Source organism: Macrobrachium nipponense, chromosome 49 (genome assembly GCF_015104395.2).
Source record: "Macrobrachium nipponense isolate FS-2020 chromosome 49, ASM1510439v2, whole genome shotgun sequence".
Classification (NCBI taxonomy): domain Eukaryota; kingdom Metazoa; phylum Arthropoda; class Malacostraca; order Decapoda; family Palaemonidae; genus Macrobrachium; species Macrobrachium nipponense.
In genome coordinates, this window is record NC_087224.1 from 13,883,836 (window position 1) to 13,896,569 (window position 12,734).

Consider the following 12,734-nt stretch of genomic DNA (forward strand, 5'->3'; position numbering starts at 1 on the left):
GGAAATCCTTATTACTACCAGTATTAAATGAAGGAGAAAACACGCAAACCATCATAGTGATGAATGCGCAGGGTTTAGTTACGAGTAACTCAAAAAAGAAAAATAGAGTACTTAGAAGAACTAACCACCCAAAGTGAAAGAAAATAGATATAATGAATATAAGTGAAACCTGGTATTCCAAGAGACTGGGTAATGATGATCAAATAAAAGGGTTCCAAACTTATAGATCAGATAGAAAAAATAGGAATCAAGGGGGAACCGCAATATATGGGAAAGACAAAAAACAAGGAAAAATATAGTAACTCAGAATGTGAACTAATAGCGGTGAGCAATTTGAATCTGAAAAATTGGATGGAAGACAAATAGTAAAATTATATTAGAACCCCCCCCCTCCTAATACTAAAAGAAAGTTTGACTTAATAATTGAAAAATTGGATGATATATGTAGAAATCACAAGGACTGGACTATTCTCTATCTGGTGACTTCAACTTTCCTTTCGTAGAATGGAAAGAACGAATAGGAGATTGTGGTTGTACTTATATAAAAAAGAGTAATAGTAGTGCAGAAGATAAGAGGCAATTTGAAAAAGCTATTAGATATGCTACTAGAATACAACATTCAACAAATAAATCACCTGCCAACAAGAAAGGAAAATACTTTAGACCTAGTATTTATGAACGAGATGAATTATGTTAAAGAAATAATAGTTTATAATGCGAGTATTTCAGACATAATGTCATAGAATTAACAGTTCATTCCAAACAGCAAAGTGAAAATAGAGATAAGCAAGAAATGAAAAAGTGGGAAGGATATGGAAAATACAAACTTCTACAGTAAAAATATAAAATGGTGGTCAGAAATTAATGAAGAATTAAACAAAGATTGGGATAACATTTTTCGTAAGTGATGACATAAGGGTAAATACGGAGATATTATATATATTGGAGAAAATAGTGGAAAAATATATATACCGAAGAAGAAAAGTAAACATCATTCATGCATACCAAGAGACAGAAGGATCTTGTTCCAGAAAAATCAGAAAGTGGAAAAAAAGGTCTTGCAAAAGAAAAAAAATGCATGGAAAGTTTATAGAACTAAAAAGTAAGATAGAAAATGCAGAAAAAACAAAAGATTATACAATCAAAAGAAATGAAAAAACGGGACTTGGAAGAAAAAACCTATTAAATATCAAGCAAAACCCCAAACTATTATACTCATATGCGAAGAAGATGAATAAAAGAAGAATAGAAATAGGCCCTCTGAGAATTGAAGGGAGATTAACGAATTGAAAAAAAAGGAAATTGCAAAAACATACTGGCAGAACGATATAAAGAGAGAATTCACCCCTAGAATAGATAATGAAGATAATGATATAGAAGTAAGGGAAGAAAATAGTGAATATTTAGCTGACATAGAAATTAATGAAGCTGATATTGTGCAGGCAATTAATGAAATTAAAAATGGAGCTGCTGCAGGGCCGGATGGAGTCCCTGCTTTTTTGTTAAAGAAAGTAGTTCATTCTATCGCAAAGCACTTGCAATATTATTAAGACAAAGTGTAGATACAGGCAAGATTTATGATGAGCACAAATTAGCATATATCACCCCTACTTTCAAAAGTGGATCAAGACTAGAGGCAAGTAATTATAGGCCTGTGAGTCTAACATCACATATTATGAAAGTGTATGAAAGGGTAATGAAGAAAAATATTATGAAACAAGTTTTAAGTAAAAAATAATTTGTTTAATATAGGACAACACGGTTTTTCGTACCCGGAAAAAGTACACAAACCCAACTGTTAGTCCACCGTGAGAACATATTCAAAAATATGAAAAGCGGAAATGAACAGATGTGGTTTATTTAGACTTTGCAAAAGCTTTTGACAAAGTAGACCATAATATATTAGCAAAGAAAATTAGAAAACACAATATCGTAGATAAAGTAGGAAGATGGTTAAAAGAATTTTTACACACAGAAAACAGATAGTTATTGCAAACGATGAGAAATCGGATGAAACCAAGGTAATATCCGGTGTGCCACAAGGTACGGTGCTAGCTGCAATATTGTTTGTTATTATGATTGAAGACATAGACAGTAATGTTAAGGATTCGGTAGTGAGTAGTTTCGCTGATGACACAAGAATAAGTAGAGAAATTACTTGTGATGAAGATAGGACGCTCCTACAAAGAGACCTTAACAAAGTATATGATTGGGCAGAGGTAAAATAGGGATGGTATTTAACTCTGATAAATTTTGAATCAATAAATTATGGAGACAGAGAAGGAAAGCTATATGCATATAGGGGACCTAATAATGAGACAATCACAAATAAGGAAGCAGTTAAAGACCTTGGTGTGATGATGAATAGAACATGTTATGCAATGAATCAAATAGCAATTCTGTTGGCAAATGTAAAGCAAAAATGGGAATGCTGTTACGGCACTTCAAAACAAGAAAAGCTGAACACATGATTATGCTTTATAAAACATATGTTCGTAGTCCACTTGAATATTGCAATATGATATGGTACCCACACTATCAAAAGGATATTGCACAAATAGAGAAGTGTACAAAGGTCCTTTACAAGCTAGAATAGAAGAAGTTAAGGACCTAGACTACTGGAAAGAACTACAATCCTTAAAAAATTATATAGTCTAGAAAGGAGAAGAGAACGCTACATGATAATTCAGGCATGGAAACAGATGAAGGAAATAAAGAGAAAAAATATCATGGAACTAAAAATATCAGAAAGAGCAAGCAGAGGTAGATTAATAGTGCCCAAAACTATACCAGGAAAAATAAGGAAAGCACACAGGACATTAATCCACTACGCACCAGCATCGATAATGCAGCGTCTATTCAATGCGTTGCCAGCTCATCTGAGGAATATATCAGGAGTGAGCGTAGATGTGTTTAAGAATAAGCTCGACAAATATCTAAACTGCATCCCAGACCATCCAAGATTGGAAGATGCAAAATATACCGGAAGATGTACTAGCAACTCTCTGGTAGACATTAGAGGCGCCTCACACTGAGGGACCTGGGGCAACCCGAACGAACTGTAAGGTCTGTAAGGTAAGGTAAGGTAAGGTCTCACGATGAAAATTTCGGGTTGGAATTATTATAAGTTTCAATTCTAATTTTTCAAGTTTAAATGATGAACTTCTGAGTTTTATTTTTCTAAAAAGAAAACTGTCAACCCTCAGATCTTAAAAACCCTTGAGGCTAGAGTGCTGCAAATTGGTATGTTGATCATCCACCCTCCAGTCATCAAACATACCAGATTGCAGCCCTCTAGCCTCAGCAGTTTTTATTCTATTTAAGGTTCAAATTAGCCGTGATCGTGCTAGACACTGGCCACCATGGCCGGAAGAGAGTTTCATAGGCCGCAGTTCATACAGATTTATACCGAGACCACCGAAAAATATGTTTTTAGTGGCCTTGTTTGTATAGCTGTATAATTCATAATTTACCTTTTTATTTTTTTTTTATTCGAAAACTACTTTTTTTTTTACAGCAGTAAGATCACTCAGTTACATGACACAGCAAGTCTGATTATTTTGATAATTTTATAATGGATTTTTTATCATTTTTTAATTGATTTTATAGTCGCGTTTTGTTTAAGATGGCTCTCGCGGATTACTTGAACAAGTCACCCTTTTTGATATATTTCCGATTATGATATATAAATATTTTTTTTTTCATTACCATGCCTGTGAAAACATAGAGCGCCAATAATTAAAGTTTCATAATAATAATAATAATAGTAATAATAATAATGATAATGACACTCAGGATAGACACATAATGAAAATATTCATTGTTCGTAACGAAGAATTTATCTCTCTCTCTCTCTCTCTCTCTCCTCTCTCTCTCTCTCTCTCTCTCTCCTCTCTCTCTCTATATATATATATATATATATATATATATATATATATATGTGTGTGTGTGTGTGTGTTTGTGCGTGTATACATTACATCATCCTTTTCGCTTTTCAGAAAGATCGGGTAACATTTACCATATATACGACCACGAAAAAAAACACTTGCTCTGTATCGATAGATCAGGGGTCCTTATCATGCCCCAAAAATCCTTTGTGTCCAAAATTCTTTATGTCCTTGTTTGTCGTCGGCAAAGAAACAAAAGAAAAGAAAAAAGGGGAAAAAATATCTTTTGCGAATTGTCATTCTGTGGGTGGGTGGGTTTTGGGTGGGTAGGGTTCTAACGGGGGGGGGGTGGGGGGGGGGGTTGGGGGGGGGGGGGGTTGTTTATTTTTATATGGGGGGGGGGTGACCTGACCGACTGGTAGAATTGTTATTTGGGGGTCATAAATAGGGTCAGTTTGGTTTCAATGCGTCGGATAGTGACGTCAGTGCGCCCCATACGGTGCACTGTAGGCATTGTTCAAGAAGAATCTTTGGCACCGTCCCTGCTATAGGCCCCCTAGCTGCAACCCCTTTCATTCCTTTTACTGTACCTCCTTTCATATTCTCTTCCTTACGTTCCTCAGCCCTCTCCTTCCCAACCTTCCTACTCCATTAATCCTTTCAAACTTTTTTTTCGTTTTTTTTTTTTTTTTACTCCGTTTCAGTTTCAGCGCTGAATGACCTCATAGGTCTGCGCGCTTGGCCTTTGGCCTGCATTCTATATCCTGTTCTGCTCTATCAGCCTCATGGCGCTCATCAAAACTCACATATCGCCACATGAATTTAATCATTGGTTATCAAGTACGGGTATGTGGCGTAAATCATTGCCTGGTTTATCTCCTCACCTCATCAATGAGCTTATCTCCTCACCAATGAGCTTATCTCCTCATCAATGAGCTTATCTCCTCATTATGCGAAATGCCGCATATGTGGTGAGTGAATCATGAGTCAAGTATTATGAGGCAAAGTCCCTCTAATCCCTAATCAATTAAACTGCTCAGATGGATTTTCGAAAAACGTTGAATACGATTAATACAGAATTTCATCTTGTTTATTCATTCATAAATATGAGAGTCCCAAAAGCACATAGAGAAGTATGATCTTTTTTTTTATACGTTGAATTAATGTTCATTGTTTCCATCATGTCTCTGTGCGTTACTTGACCGGCATTGTTGATACTTTTTCTAAGTAGCGGTGATTTATTTAAGGGCGATGTCGTCATGAGGCGACTGGAGAGTTTTGGGGATTTGTTTTTCGTTTCGGGTTTACAAGTATGAATGAGGCAGTGGAAGTAGATTTAAATATATATATATATATATTATATATATATATATATGTGTGTGTGTGTGTGTGTGTGTGTGTGTGTGTGTGTGTGTGTGTGTGTGTATGATATAAAAGGCCTATATAACACTTATTTGATCGTAGCAACCATATATTTCGGACACTTCCTGCTGTGCCCTGTTCACTGGTAACAGAGTGTTTTATGGGCCTTTCATCTTCATGTTATACTGTTTTGTTACAGTAAAGGGACATTCACATATATACACACATATACATATGAAGTTTTTATCGTATCGCCGTCATTTATATAAGTGTCGACGCTCAAATAGCTTAGCCTCGTATGTATAGTTATATATATTTATATATGTATGTGTATATATATATATTATGTATATATCATGTATGTGTTTGTTTGTATGTACGTATATATTAAACTGATAAACAAAGAACCCTTATTCAACTCTGATTATACCAAACTAGAAAAAAAAACTCATTTTGACGAGGAATAACAAAGCGCCCTTTTACCAAATCATTTTACAGACCTCCTTTTACCCAGTTAGTGTGCAACACACACACACACACACACACACACACAAATTCCTAAATATAAACCAAGCTGTTATTGTAATGAGGTAGAAAACTAGGAATTTTTACGGAAGGCAAATATATTGTATTCACCTTTTGATAAGCCCTCTCTCTCTCTCTCTCTCTCTCTCTCTCTCTTCTCTCTCGTTGCGCAGAGCGCTTCTTTGTTTTTTGTCTGTGTGGGTCACAGGCTTTACAGCAGTGGGAGTGGTCAGTGGTTGGATGGGTTCCGCTTTGGCGGTTACAATGTATATTTACAAGTACATACATACATATATGTATAATATAAATATATATATTTTATATATATATATCATTATTTGTTATTGTTTTGATATTTTTATACATATTTCAAATGATTTTTTATTCTATGTCAAATGGCGATTGTTGATTTTTTATTCAATTAGAATTCAAATTTTATTGAATGGATATTTAAATAATGTTTTTATTTTTCTGTTCTGTAAGATGGTAGCTTTTTTTAAGTTTTTAATAGTAAGTCTTTAAAATATTTGTAATGTGTAATTTTATTAGTTTTTGTAAATGGTTTGCAGAACTGACTTAAGAGTGTCTTTTTTTTTTTATAAATGAGTTACTCGAGGTTTTATTTTTAATTTTTCAAAAAATAGTTCTATATAATTCCAATTTATAATTTTGAAAGGCTTTTCATTCAGGAAAGTTGTCAACTTTTTTTTCCAGCTTTTAAAATTGATTTCATTGCTATTTCCAAGTCTTGGGGTTTTTGAAATAAAAAAAAAATTCTTTTTATTCGCTAAGCATTTTGAATTTTGTTTATTGTATGCCACATGATATTGGATTTTCAGTCGTATGAAACTAGTTTTTATATTTTGATATTTCTAGAAGTATCTTTTGTAAACCTTCTGTTGAACTTTTAGTTAACATTCACTGAGCCATCAGTGAATGATTTTTTATACATTATACATTGCTTGCTTCAGGTTGTTATTCAGCCTGTCGTTTTTATTTGTACCGCCACTTATTTCGTCAAGGTATGAACTCCGATTATTACGTTGTTGTGAAAAAGTTAAAATAAACTAAGTAAATTGCTTTGCAAAATAAGATTTGATTCTCATTATCTTTTTATAACTTTCGAATTAATTTATAATCATTTTTTGTAATAATTTTCCGAATATTTGTTTCGAGTAAATTTTTAGCTAGTAGGATAATTTCCAAAATATATTCTATTTGCAAAATAGCCTGTATATTATTATTATTATTATTATTATTATAATTATTTATGATTATTATTATTATTATTAGTATGATTATTATGATATATTATTCAGAAGATGAACCGTATTCATATGGAACAAGCCCACCACAGGGGCCAATGACTTGAAATTCTTTAAGCTTCCAAAGAATATTATGATCTTCATGAAGAAGAAATAAGAGATAAGAGGAGGCTAAGGGAAATACAGAGAGAAGAGATATCACTTATTAAAAAAATAATAGTTTAATAAATAAATAAACAGATGAGAATGTATGACAATGCAAGGAGGAGCGGAATAGAATTAGGGTTCCAGTGTTTGGTTTGGAAATGGATATGTTGAGCGTGTCCAAGTAACCAATTTGAATATAATTCGAGATTATAGTAACTTTAGTAAAGTATCCTACTTATAAAGTTATACTCAAATTTCTAGCTGGGAAGAAGAAGGACCTTCAACATGGCATGAAGTAACTTTTTATAGCATGGGTGTTACTGCCGTCAGTGCGCCTCGTTCGGTGGACCGTAGGCATGACTTGGAGGTTCTTTGCAGCGTCCCTCGGCACCCCTAGTAGCTTCAACCCCTTTCGTTCCTTTTACTGTACCTCCGTTCATATTCTCTTCAATCTGACTTTCCACCCTCTCCTAACAATTGATTCGTAGCGCAACTAAAGAGGTTTTCCTCCTGTTACACCTCTCGAACCTTTCTACCGTGAGTTTCCCTTTCAGCGCTGAATGACCTCATAGGTCCCAGCGCTCGGCCTTTGGCCTAAATTCTAGATTTTTATTCGGTTTCCGTCACAGTATCGAATAGTAACTTATTCCAAAGTCACGCGTTTGGATTAATTCGCAAAAGGGATTTGGATTCCTGAAGTCGTTCATAAGAGTGATTTGACAGTCGTGAAGAAAAAAAAGGTAGACTGAAGTAACAATGCAAACGTACTTTAGAAGTATGCCTAAACGTACTTTTAAAAGTAAGTCAGACGCTCAAGATCTCAAGAGGACGTCTTCGAAGCCTTTTCAGGGCAAGAAACAGCGAAGCGAAGGGCGCCTCTGGCGGGAGGAAGAAGCGTTTTAAATCAATCTAATATCGAAGAGTGACAATCCCTTTTCTGCCTATCTATTCCAATTAAAGAGAGAGAGAGAGAGAGAGAGAGAGAGAGAGAGAGAGGCCACCTACCAATTTCAGCACGATGTCGCCTCACGGTCGGTAGCACTTTTCTTCTTTTTTCGGGTTTATTTTTTTTAAAATATCCTCTTTTTTTTTTTACACTTTTTTTGATTGTCGCTCGATGCTTGCCTTCGGTGCCTTCTGCAGGAGAGTTGTTAGTTCCTCTGAAGTCGTGTGCGTTCCTTCAGGGTGGCTCAGTGGCTCTTTTTTTTTTTTCGGGTGTTCTTGCCACTTCCGGGGAGGTCCTTCTTCAGGTTTGATTTTCCTCACTTCTCAAGTTCCTCCCTCAGGAGCGCCGACGCCTTCCTCTGGGGCACTCAACACCCGAAGAAGGATACCTTGAAACCACCCGGTACTTCAGGATAAGCGAACCACCTTCTTCAGGATACTACTATCTTTCCCTTCAGGATATATACTATCCAACACCTTCAGGGTTGTACTCAACTCCTGAAGGAATTCCTTAAAACCACCTGATACCTCAGGGTAGCTAACCACCTCCTTCGAGAAACTTAACTTTTTCCCTTGAGGATAAGCTCCTTCCCTTCAGGAGACAGCCCTTCTCCTTCAGGACAGGTCACGCTTCTCAGGAGGTCCCAAAAGAATAACGAGTCCTTCCTGTAGTAGGACAGGCAATCCTCCCTCTTCCTTCCTGACGACACCTGATTCAGCAGCGCACTCACGCAACGACTAGTCTCCTTCGCGCCTCGGAGAGAACTGCCCTCGTCGGCGGTGCCTGTTTGTCGGGCCAGTTATCGTATGGGGGCCCGCCTTCCGCTCTCTACGCATATGTTGCGTGGTTCCGTGAGTAGATGGCAGGGTACGCATTTGCGTGTGTACCCACCGCGTGCATTCGTCGATGCACGCGTCGTAGCGTATTCGAAGGTGGCTTTTTCTTTGTGGGGGTACGTGCGTACGTTCGTCAGAAGATGGGTATGTAAAAGATGGGGGGCGTAAATAGGGGGATACATAAACCGCTGGGCACGTAAATAGATGGATACGTAAAATTATTGGCGCGTAAAAAGATGGCCACTAAAATAGCTGGGCACGTAAACAGATGGGTAAGTAAATAGACGGATACGTAAGCAGTTGTGCACGAAAAGAGATGGATACGTAAAATTACTGACGCGTAAAAAGATGGCTACATAAAGAGATGGATACGTGAAAGTACTGGATCATAAAAAGTTGGTTACGTATATTGTACGAAAATAGATGCTCCCGTAAATAGATTGGTACGTAAATAGGTGCTCCCGTAAATAGATTGGTACGTAAATAGAAGAGCCCATGAAGTAGTGGCACGTAAGTAGATGGATACGGAAACAAATGGACACGTATTATGATGAGCACGTAAAAGGATGGGCATGTAATAAATATCACGAAGGAAGTAATCGATGCCTTCCACCCCTTCCGGACATTTGGTCAATCCTGATTCCGGTCAATTCGGGACTTTTATGACACCGGGGGTGGGGGGTGGGGATAATCTTAGGTCAGAGGACACACGAATTGAATGGAGACAATAAATAATGGATGTTGTTTTGGGGGGGGCGGGGCGGGAGGGAAGTAGAGGCGATTATTTTCTTTATTTGTTGTTACGAGGTTTTCAGTGGGTGGCCCAATAATGGGATGTGTTTTCTCTCTCTCTCTCTCTCTCTCTCTCTCTCTCTCTCTCTCTCTCTCTCTCTCGGATATTTTTTCTGTGGGTGGCCTAATAATTGAATATGTACGATACAGGTAATGTTTTGATTTCTCTCTCTCTCTCTCTCTCTCTCTCTCTCTCTCTCTCGCTTCTCTCTCTCTCTGTGTGTGTGTGTGTGTGTGTGTTACCGTCCACGAAGCGATTGGGGAAGAGATGCCTACCCAGGGCTGGACGACGTCGAGTCTAAAAATATAATATAATAAAGGTAAACATTGATAAAGATTATAATGATTATAATATATTAATGTGACAAGGCTTAAAATCTACGGATGTTACACTGTCACTTTCACTATCCACCTCTCTCTCTCTCTCTCTCTCTCTCTCTCTCTCTCTCTCTCTCTAAGAGGTACCGTGTCCTGAATTGCCGGCATCTTAACAGTCATGTTTTCGATAAATGACGGTACCTGACGGTACCTTTTCCTGCGGTACTACCGCAATTTTGAACGGTACCCTTTCTTGAGTTGCCGTCATTTTAGCGGTACCATCTTATGAATTTACGTTATTTTTTACGTTAATAATAACAATAAGAATAACAGGCCTTAAATGCCGCTTTACCACAATGCCCTAAATTCCTCCTCCTCTCTCTCTCTCTCTCTCTCTCTCTCTCTCTCTCTCTCTAATCCATCACGTTAGCCGTGACAGATCCAATCCCACACTAAAGGAGAAGATTGTAGAGTTGGTTTACAGAGAGAGAGAGAGAGAGGGAGACGAACTGAAGTATAAGTTATGGGTTGTTATTATATGGTGTTATATGTAAGTTGTTTTATTGTTTGCTTTTGTGACCAAATATAAGGTGTTCTCATATATATTTATATATTATTTGAACAAATTGCATTTTGTTGTTTTTACTTCATATTATAAAGTTCATCTTTACATCTATATATCTTTATATATATATATAGATATATATATATATATATATATATATATATATATATATATATATGTGTGTGTGTATGTATATAATTATATATAATATTATGTTTTTATATCTTTTGCGTTCATATTATATGGTTATTTATCTTTTATTTTGGGTCTTCGTTTTTTAGTATGGCTAGTTGGTGTTTCATATTTGTGTGTTTGTATATATGATTTATAAAATTTGAAAATTTTTCATTGGCCTTTATAAACTGTAAGAACTTTTCGTTGGCCTTTAATAAAATTTAAGAATTTCTCGTTTGGCCTTTTATAAAATTTAAGAATTTCTCGTTGGCCTTTTATAAAAATTTTAGAATTTCTCGTTGGCCTTTTATAAAACTTAGGAATTTCTCGTTGGCCTTTCATAAAATTTAAGCATTTCTCGTTGGCCTTTTATAAAATTTAAGAATTTCTCGTTCTTTAATAAAATTTAAGAATTTCTCGTTGGCCTTTTATAAAATTTCAGAATTTCTCGTTGGCCTTTTTAAAAAATTAAGAATTTCTCGTTGGCCTTTTAAAAAATTTAAGAATTTCTCGTTGGCCTTTTATAAAATTTAAGCATTTCTCGTTGGCCTTTTAAAAAAATGAAAGAATACCTCGTTGGCCTTTTAAAAAATTTAAGAATTTCTCGTTGGCCTTTTAAAAAATGTAAGAATTTCTCGTTGGCCTTTTATAAAATTTAAGAATTTCTCGTTGGCCTCTTATAAAATTTTAAGAATTTCTCGTGGACCTTTAATAAAATTTAAGGATTTCTCGTTGGCCTTTTAAAAATTTTAATACTTTTTCATTGTCCTGGTATAAAATTTAAGGATTTTTCATTTGCCTTTTATAAAATTTTAATTTTCATTGGCATTTTATAGCATTTCATAAAATAACTACAACTTCCTTTTAAAACCTGTAGAAAAATCCAATGGCCTTTTATCAAACGTAAACAACTTTAAATAATTTTTATGAAACGTCAAAAAAATTTTTAATAGCTTTTCATAAAATGTAGAATCGATTTTTCAAACATAATTTTAAAAAATCTGTGCATGTTTTTCATATATATATATATATATATATATATATATATATATATATATATATATATATATCTATATTGTTAATGCAGAAACACACATAGTTGGTAAAAACAATGTCGTTACTTTTGTAAGTGGTAGTTAAAGAGTTGAGAGGAGTAAACAAATTACGATTCATTTTTCACTTCCTAAAATTATGAAGTCTCTTTAGCAGTTCAAGCAAGGTCTTCAAGGAGTACGGTTGTATATATTTCGTAATTCAAAGGATTCATTTTGGGCACACAGATGTAAGTTTTTTGACGAACGTATATATATTTGCTTTGTATGTTTTATTCATTTAAGCGTTAAAAGGCGTAAATTGGTTTATTTGTGACATTTAACATTTGATTGTCCTATAAATATGATAAAATGTGATATAGCAAAAGGAGGTCCAAAGTGGCAATGAAAGTGTCTTGTTTAGAAAAGTATATTTAATTATATTTGCAAGATGTATTAAGGTGCATTATGTCACCGTTATGACTTATTGAATATTATGTGTTATTTAATAATGTATTTAAAGTTTGCAATAATTCCTTTCAGGAATGAACCTACTACTACTACTACTACTACTACTACTACTACTACTACTACTACTACTACTACTACTACTGTTAACGGAATAAAGGTTAAAGTTGAGTTTCTGAGTTTGTGTCGCCCATAACAACAGTTCATTCATCTTTAACATGAATACGGATCAGAAGGACAACATAGAAGACAATGGTGACGCTAAGGAGAAGTTACGCACCCTCAAGAACAACCAGACTGCTGCTCTCTCTGGCCTCACAAAGAAACAGAATGAAGTCAGCAAGTGTATGGAGAAGCCTGATAATCTCCATTTAGTAAAGACAGGCTTAGAGGAGTTTGAGGAAGGGTTAAAGAAGTA

General features: G+C 35.3%; 2 protein-coding genes across 3 annotated transcripts in view; one reads left to right on the forward strand and one right to left on the reverse strand.

The window, feature by feature from the left end:
- The window catches only part of LOC135205349 (ankyrin-1-like), a 53,743-nt gene extending 44,837 nt beyond the window's left edge, over window positions 1–8,906 (reverse strand). For both annotated transcript variants that reach the window (XM_064235811.1, XM_064235812.1), the window contains exon 1: window positions 8,192–8,906. The gene's annotated coding sequence lies outside the window, so the exon portion shown is untranslated. The remainder of the gene's footprint in view (window positions 1–8,191) is intronic.
- The window catches only part of LOC135205350 (all trans-polyprenyl-diphosphate synthase PDSS2-like), a 77,254-nt gene extending 64,731 nt beyond the window's left edge, over window positions 1–12,523 (forward strand). Inside the window, exon 8 of the mRNA XM_064235816.1 lies at window positions 12,392–12,523. Coding sequence (XP_064091886.1) covers window positions 12,392–12,397 — 6 coding nt within the window. The 3' untranslated portion in view covers window positions 12,398–12,523. The remainder of the gene's footprint in view (window positions 1–12,391) is intronic.
- The last annotated feature ends 211 nt before the right edge of the window (window positions 12,524–12,734 follow it).